General features: G+C 40.1%; 1 protein-coding gene across 3 annotated transcripts in view; it reads left to right on the forward strand.

Annotated features, from left to right (window-relative positions):
• Nucleotides 1–21,664, forward strand: part of dock3 (dedicator of cytokinesis 3) — a 55,600-nt gene that overhangs the window by 30,540 nt on the left and 3,396 nt on the right. The window contains exons 15-54 of one of the 3 annotated variants that reach the window (XM_037772845.1): nt 408–532; nt 690–852; nt 991–1,097; nt 2,359–2,530; nt 2,621–2,718; nt 3,190–3,273; nt 3,383–3,483; nt 3,579–3,660; nt 4,056–4,226; nt 4,470–4,532; nt 4,897–5,089; nt 5,233–5,360; nt 5,558–5,704; nt 5,791–5,889; nt 5,994–6,088; nt 6,285–6,360; nt 6,503–6,603; nt 6,696–6,754; nt 6,874–7,022; nt 7,139–7,224; nt 7,317–7,343; nt 7,456–7,551; nt 8,241–8,304; nt 8,414–8,507; nt 11,089–11,237; nt 13,980–14,066; nt 14,304–14,408; nt 15,646–15,787; nt 16,197–16,363; nt 17,953–18,039; nt 18,203–18,382; nt 18,469–18,552; nt 18,643–18,759; nt 18,931–19,052; nt 19,138–19,273; nt 20,261–20,342; nt 20,603–20,718; nt 20,878–20,962; nt 21,055–21,177; nt 21,549–21,631. In XM_037772845.1, the coding sequence (XP_037628773.1) occupies nt 408–532; nt 690–852; nt 991–1,097; nt 2,359–2,530; nt 2,621–2,718; nt 3,190–3,273; nt 3,383–3,483; nt 3,579–3,660; nt 4,056–4,226; nt 4,470–4,532; nt 4,897–5,089; nt 5,233–5,360; nt 5,558–5,704; nt 5,791–5,889; nt 5,994–6,088; nt 6,285–6,360; nt 6,503–6,603; nt 6,696–6,754; nt 6,874–7,022; nt 7,139–7,224; nt 7,317–7,343; nt 7,456–7,551; nt 8,241–8,304; nt 8,414–8,507; nt 11,089–11,237; nt 13,980–14,066; nt 14,304–14,408; nt 15,646–15,787; nt 16,197–16,363; nt 17,953–18,039; nt 18,203–18,382; nt 18,469–18,552; nt 18,643–18,759; nt 18,931–19,052; nt 19,138–19,273; nt 20,261–20,342; nt 20,603–20,718; nt 20,878–20,962; nt 21,055–21,177; nt 21,549–21,631 (4,445 nt within the window). Of the gene's footprint in view, nt 1–407; nt 533–689; nt 853–990; nt 1,098–2,358; nt 2,531–2,620; nt 2,719–3,189; nt 3,274–3,382; nt 3,484–3,578; nt 3,661–4,055; nt 4,227–4,469; nt 4,533–4,896; nt 5,090–5,232; nt 5,361–5,557; nt 5,705–5,790; nt 5,890–5,993; nt 6,089–6,284; nt 6,361–6,502; nt 6,604–6,695; nt 6,755–6,873; nt 7,023–7,138; nt 7,225–7,316; nt 7,344–7,455; nt 7,552–8,240; nt 8,305–8,413; nt 8,508–11,088; nt 11,238–13,979; nt 14,067–14,303; nt 14,409–15,645; nt 15,788–16,196; nt 16,364–17,952; nt 18,040–18,202; nt 18,383–18,468; nt 18,553–18,642; nt 18,760–18,909; nt 19,053–19,137; nt 19,274–20,260; nt 20,343–20,602; nt 20,719–20,877; nt 20,963–21,054; nt 21,178–21,548; nt 21,632–21,664 lie in introns of all 3 variants that reach the window. The other 2 variants (XM_037772847.1, XM_037772846.1) reach the window with 2 other exon arrangements.

Genomic DNA, 21,664 nt, shown 5'->3' on the forward strand with positions numbered 1-21,664 from the left:
CTTTCTTCTTTCTCCACACCATGGATGTATGTAAAGCTTAGAAAAGGAAATTTTATGTGTGTGACGTCATCCGACTTCTATTGGCTGAGCGGGAACATGTGGGCGTTTGGCAGCAACGCAGAAGCAAACCTGGAAGATAGAATTTTCATTCAAGCGACTGGATGAGTCTGATATCCAGTTCTTATAACACGTCCGTGCTTCACACCCCCAGATTCTTTTCATTTTTAAACTCACTGTCCCCAGCAGTCATTGCCTCAAGTGATATCACTTGTGGCACTCCAGAGGGAACCACATAGGGCATTATACAACTTTTTTCTGCAGTAGTACTCCCCAAGACCTGTAAACAGACCTTGATATGTTGGTTTAGTTTCCCTTTAACTGAAGTTTCCTCTGTGTAATTGTCTTAGGTGACACACGCAATGACCTGTATCTGACCCTGGAGCGGGGAGAGTTTGAGAGGGGCGGCAAGAGCGTCCAGAAGAACATCGAAGTCACCCTCTATGTACTTTATGCAGATGGGGACACACTCAAAGTATGACACATATGTACATGAGTTACTGTGTGCTATATCATCCACATATGAGTCATGACGAGTGTAACCTTCCTCCCATACATCCACGCATTCATTTGAAACATCATTAGCGTTATATGTCACTAAAAATATCCCACCATGCTCCTTTTCTTCTCAGGACTGCATCAGTTTGGGCAGCGGGGAGCCCAACACCAGTGAATATCGTTCTTTTGTCCTCTACCACAACAACAGCCCTCGCTGGAGCGAGATGGTCAAGCTGCCCATTCCCATAGATCGTTTCAGAGGATCCCACCTACGCTTTGAGTTCAGACACTGCTCCAGTGAGTCACTAATGCAGCCCAGTGGCAGTCATTCCTCAGCGCAGACAGATTGGATCACGCTCTGAGTTATACAAGTATGGTTTGTGCTGTGTAGATACAGCATGATGATGCATGATGATATGATGTGCTTCCTTTCAGCTAAAGACAAAGGAGAGAAAAAACTCTTTGGTTTTGCTTTCACTCCTCTGATGAGAGAAGATGGGACCACACTGTCAGATGAAAGCCATGAGTTATATGTGTACAAGGTATGTGCAAGTTTAACACACACAATTTAGATACATAGTGTTCTGTATCAACTGTGAGTATTTAACTTTTAAATTAAAAGTGGAGTGGTGGGGTGTTTCTGTGTTGGTGGGGAGTCCTCAGCTGCTGACAGCTCTCTGTGTGACTTTATTGTATTTCCTCAGCAGTGGACGCTTGATCATGGTCTGTTCTTACTCTGACTACATGTAATTAAATGCACCATCCATTTTGTCTGCTCTCCTTCACCACAACATGTACAGCAGCTACACTGTGATAGCTCAGCAGCCCTGAGTGACTGATCCAACAGTAACATGGAAAGTGTTTTATGCAGAGCCTGTGATCCTCATTTTTAGGCCCTAAATTCCTATTCAGGAATGACCACAGCAGTTAGAGAGTTGTCTCGTAAAAAAATAATTTCAAGGATGACATAATCCAGCAAAGCGCTTCGAAAAGTATGTAAATAATATGTCTGTGACGATTTTCACTCTGTGCATTCGGAAGAGAGGTCCTCAAAAATATAAAGCAGGTTGCCTTTTACTTAGCACTGGAAAAGATCATTACTGTATTTCAAGCCTGGTTATATAACTAGCATCAATATATCAATCTTTGAAACCTCCTATGACCCCAAACTATAGGCCGGTGACACTCAACTTACAGCCGGTGGGCCAGATAGGGTGCCGGGTGGACCGCTGACTATTTTCGAATTCAAAATGAAAATAAATTGATTCAGATTGTCTGTTAGGTGATTATTAACTGGCCCCTGGCCTCCTGTCATTCTGCAAAAGTGGCCCCCGGGTAAAACAAGTTGAGTATCCCTGCTCTAGACTTTATACAGTAGTATATCCCTGTCATATCCATGTTTTAGCATGCTAGCATTGTGTATGATGAACGTATCTTGTTGCTAAAGTGTCACCCTCAGAATAACATTTTTGTGTCGTAACACAAAACATTAGCAGCAACATTAGTATGCTACGAGGCCAGAAAGCTTACTCAAAGTAATATGCATATTGTGCTAATATGCTAAAACTTCTTTCATTGGTCGGTGAATGGTTAGCCACTCTACTAGAGCTAGAAGAGCCAATCAAATGTTTCTGAGCTCAGAGGCCAGTCACCAACATGAGAGCACCTCGCTGCAGCTTTAATGAGACCAGTTATTGATGAGAACCCCAACTTTCTGTCCCATGATGATGATGATGATGGTGCTGTAGCATTGTCTCCAAACCTTAATGAATCTTCTCTTTCCCTCTGATGTCCGTCCTCTAGTGTGATGAAAATGCCACCTTCAGTAACCAGGGCCTGTACCTGAGTCTGCCCTGCTGTAAAGAGGACTTCAACAGCTGCCCCAACCTGCCGGCCAACCTGCCCTTCCAGAGAAGCCCCAAAGAAACCTTCTGGGTCTCCACGATACTCTGCTCCACCAAACTCACACAAAATGGTAATCAAACACCTTACATGCTCTTCTTTATATATTTTTTACTTCCTATTCAATTCAATTCAACTCAATTTGATTTTATTCTGTCTTCAGTGGACCTTCTGGCTCTTCTGAACTGGAAGGCCCATCCAGACAGAGTGTTGGACATCCTCGGTCGGTTACGTCAGATTAGCGGAGAGGAGATTGTCAAGGTCACTGTCGTCACATTATTTATCTGTTGACGTGAACGATTTAAAGTATATTTACCTTCAGTGTAATAATATATTTAGCTTCAACATCAATGAAATACCCTCTCGTACAGTATTTAGGCTGAGAAAGAAATTTTCTAAATTAAAACTTTAAGTGTGACTTTATTGATTATAGGTGATATAATATTGTTCTTATATATTGATTTATCAGATTAGGTATTAAGCTTTTACATCTTTAGATTGTTCACATGTTGTCTTTTTAAAGTATTCACAAATAGTAAAAGTAAAACATCTGTTACTGTGTAAAAACATATTTGATATTGTTTAGAAGTCACATCATCATTTCAGAATTAAAAATAGGTTTTATTGCCATGTTTTTGGATGAAGGGGCTACCCTTTGTTTTCTATTTTAGTCAGCAGCGAAGCCTTTAATGTGATGCCTGTGCTGAGTGTTGTTCCTTTTTCTCCTCACAGTTCTTGCGAGATGTCCTGGATACGCTCTTCTGTCTTTTAGATGACAACACTGATAAATACGGGCCGCTGGTTTTCCAGTCACTGGTAGGAAAATTAAAGGAGCTACTGAATATTCTACTTTTTGATTCATTTGCTTGTAAGCAGAGGAAATAATTATAACATCTATATGTATACATTATGTTTTTGTGCTTAGGTGTTTATCATTAACCTGCTCAGGGACAGCCGTTTCTACCACTTCAGACCTGTCATGGACTCCTACATCCAAAATCACTTTGCTGGAGCTTTGGCATACAAGTACAACAACAAAGCAAACACAAACATCTGAATTTAGACACCTACAATGTCACACTTCATATTGACTCCCATAATTTCAAACTATGTGTCTGCAGAGAGCTGATTCGATGTCTGAAGTGGTACATGGACCGCTCGGCTGAGGTCGTCCGACAGGACCACATCCAGGAAGCCATGAGGGTAAAGTATCACACGCACTTCCTTCTGGTCCGTCCTGGCTCCTTCTACTGGGACTAATTAGTAACAGAAGGACTGATAAGGAGTAATGTGACGCCATATAAGGCCTCAGTAATTGACTTCCCTGCTGAGAGAAAGGAAGTTATATAACATCTCTGCAGATATTGACGTGTTCAGAGTCCTTGAATTTCCTTTTCTGATGAGATTATGTGAAGAAGTATTCTCTTACAAGACCTGAAAATTAGAAACATTTCTTTTTATGTATTCATTTTCTCTGGATGATCAACCACAAACTCAATACATTTAAAAAAAAAAATTGAGTTCATAGTACGGCATGACATGCACCTTCGCTGACTGTATGTCTCTGTACATCTGCTCCCTGCCGACACCCCCCTCAGGCTCTAGAGTACCTGTTCAAGTTCATCGTCCAGTCTCGTATCCTGTACTCGAGAGCCACCTGCGGGATGGAGGAGGAGCAGTTCAGAGCGAGCATCCAAGAGCTCTTCCAGTCGATCCGCTTCGTCCTGAGTCTGGACAGCCGCAGCTCAGAGAACCTGGTGTTCACTCAGGTCAGATGGAAAACGGTGTCTACTGCTCTGACAACTTGCAGTGTGTCACCTTAATCTTTGGTTATAAATGTCTTTAATTCATCCTCTTAGTTTGTATTCATGATTCATTGATCGATTTTTGTTTGTTAACTTGTTTCTTGTTTCATTCTTTTTACTTATTTCACTTCATTCTGTGCATTTTGTGATTGATGCTTCAACTCCTCGCCCCAACTGTCGCCCCATCCTTGTCTCACTCTGGGACAGTTTAGGGGTGTGATCAGCTGCATGCCTTTCTGTGGTCATACCCCTGGGCTCTCGTCCATCTCAGTAAGTCACAGCGCCCCCCTGTGTTGGTTCCACAATGCAGCAGATGCTGTGTGTCCAGGATAATGTATTCTTAAGTAACTGATATGCACTCAGTGCTTTATGGTCGTGGAAAGAGATCAATTGTGTTCCTCTTTTAAGATCTTGGTGCTCCTTTTAGAAGATAAATAGCAGGTTTAATTTTGGGCTGCTTTATTTTGTATCAATGTCACTCAAATATATATATACAATATATAATATATAATATAATACAATATTTGTTATAAGTGGTATATTTTGTGGTGTTTTCATACGTGTAAATGTAGCTTCTTTGAAACATGCTATTCCGTATGCACACTACAAATTCCTCCTCCGTTTCTCCTCACAGGCAGCACTGTTGAACAGTTTCCCTGATATCTTTGATGAGCTGCTGCAGATGTTCACTGTTCAGGAGGTAGCCGAATATGTCAGGGGCACCCTAGGGAGCATGCCCAGCACGGTGGACATTGGCCAGTCTATGGATGTAGTCAAACTGCAGTCCATTGCTCGTACAGTCGAGAGCCGCCTCTTCTTCTTCCCTGGTGAGACAATTGTGAAGGTTTATGCAAAGTGTTTCCTTTCTCTGAAGATACCAAAACAACCATACATGTGAGCCTAATGTGCATACAGTTCTTTTCAGCTTCATCCTCACTCTTTCTCCTTTTTTCTTTCTCTCTTCCCTCAGAGTCTCGAAGTATTCTGCTGCCGGTGGTTCTGCATCACATCCACCTTCATCTGCGCCAGCAGAGGGAGCTGCTCATCTGTTCTGGGATCCTTGGCAGCATCTTTTCCATAATTAAGACGAGCTCCATGGTACATTGTACCATATGCATACTCAACATATATAACTTAAAATCACATGTTACAAAAAAAGTTAAATTGAATTAGAAAATACAATATAAAATGTCCTTTTAAAATATATTGGATGATGGTAATGCAGCTGCAGCATGTTGGCACAAACATTAAAACATTCCCATTAAGCTGCATGTTTGCATCTCTGTGTCTCTCAGGAGTCTTCTGTTCAGGAGGAAGTGGAGATGATGGTGGAGAGCCTTCTGGATGTGCTGCTGCAGACTCTGCTGTCCATCATGAGCAAGTCTCACTCAGTGGAGACGTCCAGAGGACAACGCTGTCCCCAGTGCACTGCCGAGATAACGGTATGCTCCCGCTCCATGTGCCTCTTTGACATGCAATAAAAACAAGTAGTTCATATTTTGAGTTGATTAACCTTTTTTTCGTGCAGGGGGAGTATGTTTCCTGTCTTCTCTCTCTGCTACGTCAGATGACAGAGCTCCACTTTCATCATCTACTTAACAACTTCCACAGCAAAGAGGAGCTGAAGGTGGGGAAACTCTTTGAGTCACAGAGCATGATCACAGCATTTTGCATCAGCCTGCTTCCTACATACCTTGACTGCATAAACTTTCTTAATACATTCCTTGGCAGGAGTTCTTGTTGAAGATCTTCTGCGTGTTCCGCAATCTGATGAAACTGACGATCTTCCCCCGAGACTGGAGCGTCATGAGGCTTCTAACTAGTCAGTGAGTCTGCTTTTACATTTCTGTCATGCAGTCTTCTTTGTCCCAGAGATGGTAAGGGAATACAGCCAACCATTAGATCAGACTCTCTTCAGATAATCCTGCTCTGAAGGTGACGCTTGTGTTGCAGATTTTTTCATCTATTTTTGGCAGCTACCTGGTTTTTGTGAGCTGACAGTGTAATGTTTGCTTTCTGCAGTATCATCGTAGTGACAACACAGTTCCTGTCTCCGGCACTACACAAGAACTTCTCAGAGGCCGATTTTGATTTCAAGGTGTGTGTCTGAACAGCATTTAGGAAACTCACCACACCATGAAGCCACACTCTACGTGATGCTCTACCATAACTTGATTTATGAAACTAGTGTTAATGATTCAATGCATTTACTTCTGTATTTCTTTGTGGTGTGTGTTTAGGTGTGGAACTCCTTTTTCAGCCTCACTGTGCTGTACATCAACCAGCCCAGTCTGCAACTGGAGGCGATCGGCCCGGCTAAAAGAAAGAAAGTCCTGGACAAGTGAGAAACTGCCGTACATTCATTGTGTGCATTCTCTCCAACACAGTTTAATTATTTATCTAACGTTCTATACTTCACTCTTTTCTTTGTAGGAATGGAGATATGAGAGTGATGATGGCTTATGAGCTCTTCAGCATGTGGCAAAAATTAGGTGCGTCAGACAACTTGACTCAACACACACACACATGCTATTACACTGACCTCCATTTATATCTTTACGAAATTAACAAAAACAAATGGCTCCTATCTATGTGAATCGATGTAATCCAGGTGACAACAAGCCCCACTTCATTCCCGGAATGATGGGTCCCTTCCTTGGCGTCACCCTGGTGCCTCAGACCGAGGTTCGAAACATCATGATCCCAATTTTCCACGACATGATGGATTGGGAGCAGAGGAAAAACGGCAACTTCAAACAGGTCATTATTATGATGCTCTGAACTACAGATTGTGTGCCGTCGTAGCTGTTGTGAAGAAAAATTGACAGCTTTTTGTCACATACCCACATCTTTTGGCTGAATGTGTGTGTGTGTAGGTGGAAGCGGAGCTGATGGATAAGCTGGACAGCATGGTGTCGGATGGAAAAGGCGATGATAATCACAGAGAGCTCTTCAGCCTTTTGTAAGCATCAAACCTGTGTTTAGTGATTCTGTGGAGTGATACTCAGAATACTTTTTCCTCTAACATACTTCTCTGTGTTGTTTGGCTGTCAGGACCCAGCTGTTTGGTCCTTATCCAAGGTGAGGTTGTAATGCTCTCACAGCTAAGACGAAGAGACGTTATCATTCACAACTATTTACTTCCTGTGCTTGTCACCTTTAGTAAGAACATCTAACTGTATTTTCTGTGCAGCCTGCTGGAGAAGATAGAGCAGGAGACCTGGAGAGAGACGGGGATCTCATTCGTCACATCAGTCACAAGACTTGTCGAGCGATTACTGGATTACAGGTATGCTGAGATTTACCCTCATCCTTCCAACATATTTAACACACAAGGACTACCAACTGGAGTCCCCGGAGACACAAGAATACACTACTGTAAGAAACAAGCATCATAACAAAATGCTAACTAATTTCTTCTCAAAACATTATTAGTTATGTAATTAATGTCATCTGAAGAAAATAAAAAACAGATTATTATTATTATTTTTGGAAAGTTACAGTTAATTTGCATATTGTGTAAAACGAAAATAGACAGACCACATGAGGAAACCTGTGTCTGTTTCCTTCAAAATGACTGACAGAGTACCCTTACCCTCCTGATTGTGTGTGATACTTTCAATTAGGACCCATTGCAAATATGTTATCTATCTATTCTAATCTGTTTAAACTGCATAGGCTGCAATTGGGTGCTTTTGACTGGGGTCCCCTAGGACCACAACACATTAGTCTTTTAAAAAAACACTAATTATAACAAACAGAAAACAATGATATGAAGCCACTAGCAACAGATTGATTGACAAAGTCGTGAAAAACTGGAATGATAAAATAAAGCATCTGTGAGATATGACAAAAAGTAGACACGTACATCCGTTACATCAGTTGGTAGGATTAAGGTTAGGTTACACATAATAACACTAATTGTTTATGTCAGGAAATTGCAGAGCAATGAGAAAAATAAGTATTTTTTATTCTTAGGGACTGCATGAAAGGAGATGAGATGGAGAACAAGAACAAAATTGGTGGTTCCGTCAACCTCATGGTGAGACATTCAAGGCCGTGTTTTCAGTCTGGATTTTTAGAAAACAACGTTTATGAATAATTCCACACATGGAGTAAGATTTTAACCTTTCTTTTAAATTCAACCCCAGAACTTCTACAAATCAGAGGTCAACAAGGAGGACATGTACATCCGTTACATCCACAAGCTGTGTGACCTGCATCTCCAAGCAGAGGACTTCACAGGTAGCACAGATACTGGGTCATGTTTTGTGACGGTGCATGGTTTATGATTGAGGTTTTTGTTTTCCGGGTAAGCTGGCATCTTTGTTTGGTTAACACAGTTTTTTTCCCTCACCTTTGCCCTGTTGCTGTGCATGTGTTGCCTCCCTCCTTTCAATGGATTTTACAAAAAGAGACACCTGGAGAAGAAGTAGAATAGATGAAGTAGAGAAAGGCTTATGGTGGCGGGAAAAAAACATGATACATGGAGCAGAATCATGGCTGTATTTCTTTTGGTTAAAGGCCCTGCATACCGATGGCCCACACGCAGGTGATTTCACTTGTTCTAGCTTATTAGATGTCTTCTCAAGGTGTTGTCAGATTTCACTTCCCATTAATTTGTATGAAGAACGGGGTGAAACTTATTTACGCATGGTTGTGAATCAACTGTCTTTTTTTGCTTCATGCAGATGTCCAGCCAGTTTGAGGGAGGGGATGGGATTGACCTTTCATTCAGGAAATACTGATTGTTTACATCCTTGTTTTATAACTGCATGTTAAAATAATACAAACAGTAGAGAAGGAGGGATGCTGCTTGGCTGTAGTGAGTGCAGGACAGTGACAGAGATGAATGATAAGAAGCTGTATAATTTACAACTTTGTGGGCTCCTGCAATTTATAGGTACAACTCAATTATTAATCTTTAATACTCTTATTATGGAGCCTGATGACGTCCCATACCTCCCAGCATACCTCCACCCACCTTAACCCGACTAGAGGTTTAATTAATGAGAGTAACTGAAAACATGTGAGTGTGCAGGACTTTAAAGGTGATAGTTTCAGGCCTGGATACTTTTTTTTTCAGCAAACAGATAATCAAGATAATAAAAATAAGTACAGCAATTAAAAATCTTGAAAACTGGTGAAACTCCACCACAGCAGACTGGATTCCCTGTTTAGCCATAGATAAGGAAGATAATAGATAAGGAAATAGTTCGATGAAAGCAGAGACTTGCAAGGTAAACATCACGCTAGTGTAGAGACACCCCTGACAGGCTAAATAGACGGGCCAAATGTCAGGTAGAGATAGAGATAACTAGGTGCTGGTAGTTTAACATGAAGACATTAGACTATTGCTCTACAGTCTCCACTGAATCTGAGCACCGGCCCGTTTTATGTTTCTTGTGCTTCTGAGATTTATATCACATTTATATTAGAAAAAAGCAAAATTAGTTATTTAGAAGGGGGTTATAGTACATTTTAAGCAGGTCTGGTGATGCCACTCTCAGTAATGTAAACAGGAAATCAGGGGAATTTGTCAGTTTATGTAATCGTGTAAAGGGCTTAAGTGTTCTTGCTTTACTCATATTATTGGCAGAGGTGGCTTTATTGTGTTCATGTAAATGTAGCCAAATATGACTAATTAAATGCAACCTTATTCATCACTTACGTAAAACAAACAACAGGCAGCTGGCAAGATAATTGAAACACATTTTAATGTTCTGCAGATCTTGCTGTGATTGCACGTGGGGTTATTGTGTAAATTGTTGTCTAAAAAAAAAACGTTCTCATCTTCAAAGATGTGAATTAAACATAGAAAGATGCATCATTTGTCTTTGGTTTTATACTGTGGATGCAATGGATTCATGTTGTTGAACTGTTTATTTTAGAGCTGCAACTAAGGACTATATTCATTATTGATCGGTTGTCTTTTTGGTTGATCTATAAAATGTGAAAAAACAGTAAAAAATGCCCATCACAGTTTCTAAAGTCATCAAATTGTTTGTTTTGTCTAAGTTATGTCCCAAACCCCGAAAATATTTAATTTGTTATCTCATAAGACAAAGAAAAGAAGCAAATCCTCACAATTGAGAAGCTTTTTTCTGTCAATCGACTAATTGATTAATTGACTGATTGTTTCAGCTCTGGTTTCATTCATTTTTTATTACAGTCTTTACAGCCAATACAGTAAAATGTCTAAGGAACTATTTCAATATGACAGAAGTCACTAATATTATCTTTCTATATGTAATTTCTCATTCAGACTTACTTACGGCCGCCCAACAATAAAGTAAAATATCCTGTATGGCTGACCAAATACACTCAAGGCATACAAACACCAGTTTCCAAAGTCTGTTTAGTCTATTTATTTATCTATTTATCTATTTTCACTTCTCTGGTATGTCCCATATTCACACTAAGTGCCTTATAAGTGACAATAATGTTAAACAGAAAATACAAAAAATACAACAAATGTCTCAAAACAACAAATGTAAATTAGAAACTATTTAGAAGTGAAACATAAACTGTATGGAGGATTGTATCAAAGCAACTAAGAAAGACTGTTATAGGGACTGAGAGCAGCTGATATGATTTCAACTGTGCAGGTGCACTTTGCACTGCTGGCCGCCGATATACCGAAACATACTCACCACGCTCTGGGCAACTTGTGCTTTGTGCCACTTACATTCGCCATCTGTTCACAAAAACTGGACCCAAAAAGATCGTCACTGTGGCCAGACTGTTCAACATCTGTAGCTTTACTAGATAGCACATAATACACTTTTATTCTGATGACCTTTGACCTGTACCCCCTCCACCACAGAGGCAGCGTTCACCCTGCTGCTGTACTGGGAGCTGCTGCAGTGGGAGGACCGGCCTCTGAGGGATTTCCTTCACTACCCCTGTCAGAGCGAGTGGCAACGCAAGGAGAACCTGAGTCGTAAAATCCTCCACTACTTCAACAAGGGCAAGGCAAGTGATTTTATACATCTTTATCTCTCACTCCTGTTTTGAGTGACTTAATGCCAGTATATACTGCAACCGAGGCTCAGACACTAAAACGGAAGCAACTAACTTTCTAGTGATGAAGCGGTGTTGGTAGGTTTGTGCTGGACAAATCACATCAGAAACTAAATCAACTTAGATCCCAAGTTTGTATAGCTCTCTTAAAACGTTTTTATTTTTTGCAGTCGTCAAGTGGCTGTTTGTTCTCATCTGCAGTGCAGCTGTTCCCAAACATAATTACATTTTGCCCTCATTAACATTGGGAGTTAGACAGAATCTTGTAGTGTTTATTATAATTTTTCTCAAAGTTTTTATCATGTTTTATATAAAAAATCACTCATGCTTGTACCTATTGAACTAGATTCATGCAGTGATGGAGAATTACCGAGATCCTTTACTTACGTAAAAGTATCTGACAATACCACAGTGTCAAAATACTACAGTATAAAAGTCTTCATTTCAAAATGTTACTTAAGTAAAAGTACAGCATTATTGTACTACTGTAATATATCTAAAAATACTTGTTGTGCAAAAAACTATCCACCAAGATTGTTATATTATTATATGTATATTGTATTTGATTATTATTAATGAGGCTATACATTAATGTTTTAGTACCATTTTAATGTTGTAGCTTATGAAGGTGGAGCTTTTCTTTAACTACTTTATGTAGGCTACTGCTGGGTAGTTAAATACTAAACAGTTCATCATATTATACAAACTGATCATAGTTTTATATGTTGAGTCTTATCTACTATAGCAAGATAAATGTAGTGAAATAAGAGTATAAAGTAGCTTCAAATGGAAATACTCAAGAAGGCTAAGTACCTCAATACTGCACTTAAAGCACAGCACTTGAGTAAATGTACTTTCCACCACAGGTTTTATAGCTGAAGCAGCATCCTTCATACAGTGTTGAGAGCATAAACAGAAGAGTGGATTATCAAAACAACATCATCTAATTGTCATTGCTTTGGCATACATATATATCATGAAATAGTTTCCTGTACTAAAGCAACACTGAATATTATATAATATAAATACAAACCTTTGCCCACGCCACAGTATTACCCAGTAAGGGTTAGATGTCCGCTCAAATGTGATTTGCTTCCCCTCATCATTCCTCCCTGGCTGGTATTTCTCCACAAAATTAAATTAGTTGACTGGTCTCTGTGCTTTGGAGAGGACAATGCCCTCTGGACTCTGGGAGCAGCTGAGGAGGAAATAAAAGTGGCCTTCTTCATTAACTCTTTATCATCTCTAGGTTTTATTGCTGCTCTATAAGTAGCCGGTTTGTACCTGTGGAATCTCCTGCTGCTGTCACGAATGTTAAAATTCATCCAGGACAAATAGAAATCTACATGTGCTTAGAGAGCACATAACAGGTTGGCGACCTCAGTGAATTAATGGTGGCAAAATTATGTCGAAGCTGGACTTTGAAAAAAATATAACTATATATGTACTACACAGTGTGTTATTTCCTTTACTCAGAAACTTAAATAGCAAGATGATATTTTTTTCTGTTTTGTAAAGTCAGATAAGATTATAGAACATGTTATAATAACTTTGTTATTTTATTAGGAAAATTCTGTAAGCAGTAGATACGTGTACATTTAATGTGACAGCTCCCAGTTTCTATACTTTTAAACATGATTGTTTTTTATTTGTTTATTTATCTATCTTTTATTAAAGTTAGAGTCAAAATTGCTCAACAACAAAAAAAACTTTCCACAGTCTAAAAAAAGTATTTGAGGATGGAGGATTTTATTATTTCATTTTATTTTATATTATTTGACAATTGAGGATTTTTCTAAACATCACCTACATGTAATTCTTACACATATCTCAGTTCTTTTTCTTTTTATTCTTCTTTTCCTTATTGTCCTTATATTTTTGACTTGTGTTTTTAACTTGTAAGTTACCTTAAATACCGTATACAGTATCTGACATTTCTTTTCCATGTTCCGTTTGTTAATGTGTTGACTTCAATAAAGTTTTGAGAGAAAAAATAGGCCAAGTTTAACAATAATAAATATGGATCCCAATCTCAGTTTTAATAATAATACACTTGATTTATTAAGCACTTTTTAAAACTATGTTACAAAGTGATATAGATAGGAAAAACAACATGAAAAAATGTCTTGTTACTCTGAAGTTTTGTCCGTATGTCATGAAAAAAAAAAATCTTACATTAACTTTTCAAATAACCATCTCCGTGAAACATAACATAAACTAGTAAGAAATTCAACCTGCAAGTTGTTGGTAGAGGCTGTTTTATTTTTTAATCATTATTGTAGAAGTAAACGGAGATGCATGATGAGATGTACATACAACTTCCTGGAAAGATAAAAAAAATAGAAAGAAAGCCTGACATCAAACATCTCTTTTCAGTTATAACACACATTTTAAAGCTTTATTGAATTGCAAATATGATATTTATACTTTTGGCTCACACCTTTGAAATAGAAATAAACCTCGGCAGGCAAACAAGAAGTTCTTCTCATGTTTTTGGATGTTGCTGTCTCAGTGATTCTTCCTGTAGTAAATGTGTGTATATGACACTACTTTATATTTTTTGTATACTTTCCCCTAGTCCTATAAAGTTTCCCAGTCTTACAGTCATTTTAATGATGATTTTTCTGTATTATAAAGGACAAACTAAGCTTTAATGATTTCTTCCACTCATCTTATTTATATGTGACTTTGCAGTGCTGGGAATATGGAATCTCTCTCTGCCGGGAGCTGGCTTTCCAGTACGAGACTTTATATGATTACCAGAGCCTCAGCTGGATACGGGTAAGTCAGGTCCTGCGCACTTCCTGTTATTATCAAACAAACATCCTCTGTGATGCTGTAAAGTGATATTTTCATTGTCATCCTCTTATGCGGTGCAAAGTGCGTATATTGCCAGACACAATGTCCTAATTACCTGTGCACTCCCACTCTCATCAGGAAATGCAGAGGATTCAGTAATGTGTGTGATTTAATCATTATTCATCATGACTCTTTTGCATGTTTGTTATTCTGTGACAGAAAATGGAGGCAGCGTATTATGACAACATCATTGAGCAGCAGCGGATCGAGCCGGAGTTCTTCAGAATGGGCTTCTATGGCAGGAAGTTTCCTTTCTTCCTCAGGGTAAATCTAGTCCCATCTTTGTCTGTGCTGACACAGTTATGATTCTGCTGATGCGGCTCTGCTCCTTCACACTTCAGCAGGAGACAAAGTCAGCTACAGTAACAGAGCAAGAGAGAAAGCCAGGACGGGAAGTTGATGTTGAAAATTAGGAGCTGCGTGGGTTGTCCCTCTACCAGACATCTCAGCTATTGATATCATGAATCTCATCATAGTATAACAGAACTTTATCTGTAGCCTCCAGATAGATATTTACATATTTACCTCATTGTTGCATCATCTGAAAATATAAGAAGATGTGTCCACTACACTGTCTAAATATCGCATTTCATTTAGTGGCTTATCTAACCAATTCCAGTTTCCTATGCAGAACAATAACAAGCCTCAATGGCAATTTTTATCGTTTAGGGCCCCATATATTTCATGAAAGTGGATATGATCTATATTTTTATAAAAATGTATTTAATCACATTGAGATAGGGATCACTCGTAGTGATGAACCAACAGAGAATATCACCTGAATCTGCAGCTCCCGTCGCCTTTACAGAGCTTTATATTGAGTTTGATCTCATTGTTTAACTGTCTGGCTAAACTGTTACTGTTTTGGTTCACTCTCACCGCTCTTATAGTGTCGGCTGCAGCAGGCAGCTGTTTTCAGCAAAAAAAAAAAAAAAAAAGCTATTAAAGCTGTACACTACCTTCTCAGCACCAAACAGCAGACAGACACAATTAGCAACTAGCTGATGAACATAGTGGAGCATTTAGCAGCTAAAAGAGTCAGATAGTTCCCTCAGGAGTTGGTAGAGACAAAAACAGCTTAAAAGAGAGTGAACAATGGACTTACATTTGCCAGGTAGCCAGAGACACAAGTCCAAATGAATTATAATGTTGCTCCATAACTGCTGGATGAGTAAAAAAGCAACCGTTTGCATGTCAACTTAAAAGGTGATAATATGTCAATGTTGCATTCGCAACTTGTTTCCGCTGCTCACAAGTGCCTACAAAATCAGATTTTCAAATTCAACTGCATGCCTTTTTTGCCGTTTTATCCACTAGTATCAATACAACTAAAGTAGTACAACTAATACTAAAACAGCTAGTACTACCAGTACTAGAACAATGAACAAAAATCACTTGTTCACTTATTAGTTTCTACTTACGAGTTATGTGCAACAGTTTCTCATCAGCATGTCACTGTCAGTCTTGAATATATCCAGCTGTTGTGTTCCCCTTTCTGCAGAACAAGGAGTTTGTCTGTCGTGGTTATGACTATGAACGGCTCGAGGACTTCCAGCAAAGGATGCTGGGGGAATTTCCACAAGCCATCGCCATGCAGCATCCCAACCAACCTGACGACACCATCCTGCAGAGTGATGCTCAGTGTATCCTGCTTGGCTTATAGCGCTAAAAATAACAATTATTTTCATTATAAATTAATGTGTTGTTTTTTTTTCTACTGAGACTGTTGGTTGGAAAACATTGCATTTTTGAGAAGGTCAAATCTGTGAATATTTGGCATTTATTCTTGATGAATTACTTTAACGATAAATTGATTATTGTTGACGATTAATTTTCTTTAGATTGATTAATTATTTCAGCATCACAGCTTGCACTATGCATTGCTTATGTATGTGTTAGAGGTTATTACAAATCAAAGAGGAGCACTGCATACAATGTTGACGTTGAGATAGAGAGTCTCTCTGTAAGCATTTCCTTTGAATCTCCCTCCTGCTCTTCGTCCTCTGTGAATATGCATGTCTGTCTGTCACTTCCTTGACACTTGGCTTCTAGACTTGCAGATCTATGCGGTGACTCCAGTGTCAGACATCTCTGATGTGCCTCAGCTGGAGCGTGTGCCCGAGAGGATCAAGAGCTTCTACCGCATAAACAATGTCAGCCGCTTCCACTATGACAGGCCTTTCCACAAGGGGCCCAAGGACCGCGAGAATGAGTTCAGGGTACGGTGAGCCAGCAGTGTCACTCTCAGTCCATTCCTGCCTCACACTTTAGTGTTTTTCACAGAAATACTGAATTCAGACGCAACACTAGTTAAAAACATGAAATGGATCAAACTCAAAACTGCAGTTAGATTCATGCAGAGGCATTTCAGCTGATGTAAGTCAAGTAAAGTCAACTCAATTTTATTTATATAGCTCAATATCACAAATTTACCGAAAGGGGATTTACAGTCTGTATCTTTAGACCCTCAATTCAGATAAGAAAAAAACTTTACTGAGGGAAAAATGGAAGAAACATCTTCCAGGACGGGTGTGCACGGAATAAACCAACATAGTAAAATGACAGTATTGACAATCAGGATGACAAAATTATTGATAGAATTGATTGAAGAATGGATCCGGGAGGATGTCAAGCAACTTTCAGGTGACACAAAACCGAGCCACACAACCTCCTCTCTACCTTGTAAACCTGGAAGAAGACAGACTACTCAAATCACACAAAAGCCAAAACTCAATGCCACAATTCATACAGATAGGAGATAAAAAACAAACACGCAGAGGGAGGGAGAGACAAGGACAACATGCACACAAGGGAGAGTGTGAGACAAGAGGAGAGGCTGAATCTCTTGAAGGACGAAGATCTGGACATCTGGAATGAGGCACCGACAGCCAGAGGCGACAGAGAGGTCCCAAGACGACCGACAGTCCAGCACGGACAAGCCTGAGTGAAAGAGAGGACAAAGGAGAAAATAGGGAGAGAGAGAGAGAGTTATACTGTAGTGCTTGTGGGACAACAAACAGACAGAGGTTTAGAGAGAAGCAGTGGTTTCCAGAAAGTTTCCAGTGTTCTCATAAGCAGGACAAACATGGACTATATGTCGCTTAATACTCATCTCTCCAGTCTCTCTCTGATTATTTCACCGCAGGTGCATTAGTCATAAATGCTGCAGAATGATGTAATGTAGCAAGAGGAAAAGTTTCCAAAATCATGACGACATAAGCCAGAGACAGAAAACTGCATTAGTATAGAGGAAATGACCATCAAATTGAGTGAATATCTCTGACATCAACTGCAGCTCATCCATGTACTGCAGGACTTGTTGTGTTGTTTTTAGGGCTACAAACTGATGATTATTTTCATTATTGATTAATCCATTGATAATTTTTGTCAGAAAATAATGAGAAATGCCTGTCAAAATTTTCCAGAGCCCATAAAAAGTGTCCCACCAACAGTCCAAACCACAATGATGTTCAATTAAAGACAATATGAAACAGAAAAACAATAATTATCTGTCGATCGACTTATCGATTAAAGCCATAATTGTATTGCAAGCCTTTTTGTTGTTACTTTACTCACCCACACCCCCCACCCCGTATCTAGTACAGCTAACAGTGCTTTAGAGACTTGGATCAGACATGATACTGTACTGTAGTTTCCTCTGACACAGTAACCTCAATTTGGAATCAAACCACACCAGGACTTTTACTCTTTACTGAACTGACCTACATGCTACTGTACACTAAAACACTGTTTTGAGGTTTCCCAGCCTTGTCATTTATAATAACCTCTGTCCTGCATGTTTTAACAGAGTCTGTGGATTGAGAGAACAACCCTTATCCTCTCCCGTCCTCTCCCCGGGATCTCTCGCTGGGCGGAGGTGGAAAGGAGAGAAGTGGTGAGGAGCTCAAACAATCACTCCATATTATCTTATACAGCACACACTGCCTCCTGAGGGACACCTCGGTAGCCACGCTTCTGAGGGAGTGTGTTAAATTGACTAATGTGTAGCTATATACACATACTTCCTTCCCTTTTATCATATATATATTTATTTACAGATGGAGGTGAGCCCTCTGGAGAATGCCATTTATGTGGTGGAGAATAAAACCCAGGAGCTTCGGACTCTGATCAGCCAGTACCAACACAGACAGCATCATGGCAACATCAACCCGCTCAGCATGTGCCTAAATGGGGTCATAGATGCGGCTGTGAATGGAGGCATCGCCAGATATCAGGAGGTAGAGAAGAAGAGAGATTGAATTTGATTTATTGATTGGTGTTTGCGAGAGATCCTCATCTTTTGACACGTCCTCTTCTACAACAGGCCTTCTTTGATAAGGACTACATCAGCAGTCATCCAGAAGATACAGAGAGGATCACACACCTGAAGGATTTGATGCAGGAGCAGGTCAGACTTGGCGCTGAATTTAATCATATGTGGAATTCTTGCTTAAACATCCTCTTCAGTGCGTTTTGTCCTCTGATTTCCCGTGAACAGGTGCACATTCTCGGAGTGGGGCTGGCTGTTCACGAGAAGCTGGTGCATCCAGAGATGCGTCCCCTGCACAAAAAGCTGGTAGACCAGTTCCACATGATGAGGACCGGTTTGCATCATGTGAGTAGTCCCACATGTGGCTCAGTTTTTTTTCCTCAGGTTTTATACTCGCTGACCAAAAGGCCCAACGCCGCTTTTGCAGAGAGTCTTGTTTAAGTTTAAGATTAAGTGTTTTAATGCATGTGTGAGCAGTGTAAATATTCAGAGCAGTATATGGTTGGGTCCCAGCAGGGTGTGCCCGGCGTGGATCGATTCGGCCCTGCAGGCTGCCAAGGTGTCAACTCTCCCAGAGGCATCCTCTCCTCCCACAGCCACATGAGCCCTGAGAGTGTCCGCCTCATACACAGACACAGGTCAGTATGTCACACACACACACACATGCACACACACGAACACACAGAAACAAAAGTCTTACACAACATTGTCTCCGTCCTGCAGCCCTCTGAACCTTCAGGGTTCGATCCGTCACTCGTCCTCCTCGCTGTCCTCTCACACATCGAGTGAGGCAGGAAACCTCGTCATAATGACCGACGGCCTAATGGGGGAGCACCCAGAGGAGGCATTACACATGCAGGTAAGGCTTGAAATAAAAAAACACACACTGAATGAATGAATGTAGTGGAAATGGTATGAATTTGTATTGCACATTACTGTATAAAGCTTAACTCATGAAAACTGGGGCCGGTTGCACAAAGCACCTCAAGTTAAGATTTTCCTAAAAGTCAGAGTTAAGGTTTACTTAAGATAGAATCGGTTACACAAAACACCTTTAAGTCTTTTCTTTATGGTTCCCTTAAGTATTTAAGGTTTTATTCCTTATCTTGGTCTTATACTTAAGTAATCCCTTAAACAGTTGCACAAAAGATCTTAGCAACCAAAATAAGGAAAAAAAACGCAAGGTATGTCTGACTTTCTTAATCGCAACATAGCCGAGTTCATGGCAATGAATGAAGTAAGTGAACACATCCCGAGAAGAGTATTCCGCGACTGGGAGAACCTAATAGATACGATTAACAATGAGCAATTGATTTTACACATATTTGACTGGAGGCTGCATTACACACATGCTTGAAGTCGGGCACTGCCGGAGAGGCGGTCATCATGAAAATAAAATAACCAACGTTGTAGCACAATGGCCTGGCAGTACCAGCAAACGGTCTCCATGGAAACGGTAGAATTTTACTGCTGTAAAATGTCTTTTAATGCAGTAAATGCCTTAATGTGTTTCCTTAATTAAGGAAACCGTTTAAGGAGTTCTGTGTAACACCCTTAAGTTCCTCAGCCAAAGACAGTGTAAGCCTTAAGTATCATACTTATAGGTGAAAACGTAAGGTGCTCTGTGCAACCGGCTACTGGTCTATTCAGGATATAAAACATTGAATAATACTTGTATGATTACTTTTGTATTAACATTGATACTGTAACTATAACCGCATTGTAATGCTGCTGTCTCAATGCACATAAACTTTAATTATTAGTTTCCCGTCCGCTAGATGAAATATAAAAGGTGGATACACCAAATACTGCAAAGATGTTTTATCTTCTATGTTTTGTTTTGCAGCCGAGCCCCTCCTCCTCCAGCCTGAGCTCAATCCGCTCCAACTCTTCCCAGATTATTAACTCTGCTCCCTCGAGTGCCAGAGGTGAGTAAGAAAGACACATCAGAGATGGATGCAGAGACGGAAATATTCAGTACTGTATACTGCCCAATATCAGTGTATATGAAATGTCTTTATGGAGGTTTTATCAATCACAGATGCTTGAGAATTAGAAAATATCTTTCATAGATATCTCATAAATTATACATAGATGGTAGCAAGACATAAAATAGACATCTCTGTTGCATATAATGAGGTAGTTGCCGGTATAAATGGTAATATTTCCACGTCTTTTCTCTGTCCAGGCTCTCCGTCTTTGCCTGATAAGGCCAAACACAACCGAGAAGTGATGATACTGTTGCCGTCTCATCGTGAGAGGGGCAACAACTCCATGTACTACAACATGGCAGAGAACGGACAGGTAGGACAGATCTACAGCGCCATACGGGTGTATCAATGTGCAAAATATACCAGATTTCTAAATGTGTTCATAATCCTTAAAATCAGTGGGTGTTTTTAACTCGCCATTAAAAAAACTGAAATAAAACTGTATGAATTTATGATACATTCTGTGTTACAGAACAACCACATGCAGCGTGCCTTACTTCAGCAAGTTAGCCCCTGTAAGCCATGTGCTGATCCTCACATGAATCTCCCAGAGAAAGGTAACACAACACAAACAGGTTGAAATGTACAGTGTTATGTAGATGAGATGTATCACAGTGTGTGTTGACATGTTTTTGGGTTCCCCCTCCAGTGTTTCCTAACGCTCCCAGCAGCTGGAGTTTGGATGGAGAGAACAGGGAGCAGATGTCCTACATGCCGGCTTCTGCTGGAGGGGTGATCATGCCACCTGTCCCACCAAGGTCCTTCCCATCAGGTACATGCTCCTTTTACTTGTGTTTTTTAATGGGATTGAAAGCTTTTGAGATGTAGGCTGGATTTTCAAGGATATTTAAAGGGATAGTTTGGGTGTTCTGAAGGGGGGTTGTATGAGGAACATAGTCCAGAGTCAGTGTATTACCTACAGTAGATGATGGACGGAAGGTTGCTTTGCTCCCATGTCGGTACTCCTGTCTGTTTCTCCAAACTGGGGGCGTGCAGACCGTCATCTACTGTAGGTAATACACTGACTATGGATAAGTACCTCATACAACCCCACTTCAAAACACCCAAGCTATCCCTTTAAGACATTAATGTTTTAAGCAAAGTATGAATTAATCATCTCCTCATGTGAATTTTGCTTTGCAGGACACTTCCTGATGCACTGTGATGCGTTTCACCACCAGAATAGCGACCCTCCCCCCGCCCTGCCTGTCCGTTCACTTCGAAAGGTACAGCCATCAGAGAAATATTATATATATATG

Source organism: Sebastes umbrosus, chromosome 6 (genome assembly GCF_015220745.1).
Source record: "Sebastes umbrosus isolate fSebUmb1 chromosome 6, fSebUmb1.pri, whole genome shotgun sequence".
In the NCBI taxonomy this organism is placed as follows: domain Eukaryota; kingdom Metazoa; phylum Chordata; class Actinopteri; order Perciformes; family Sebastidae; genus Sebastes; species Sebastes umbrosus.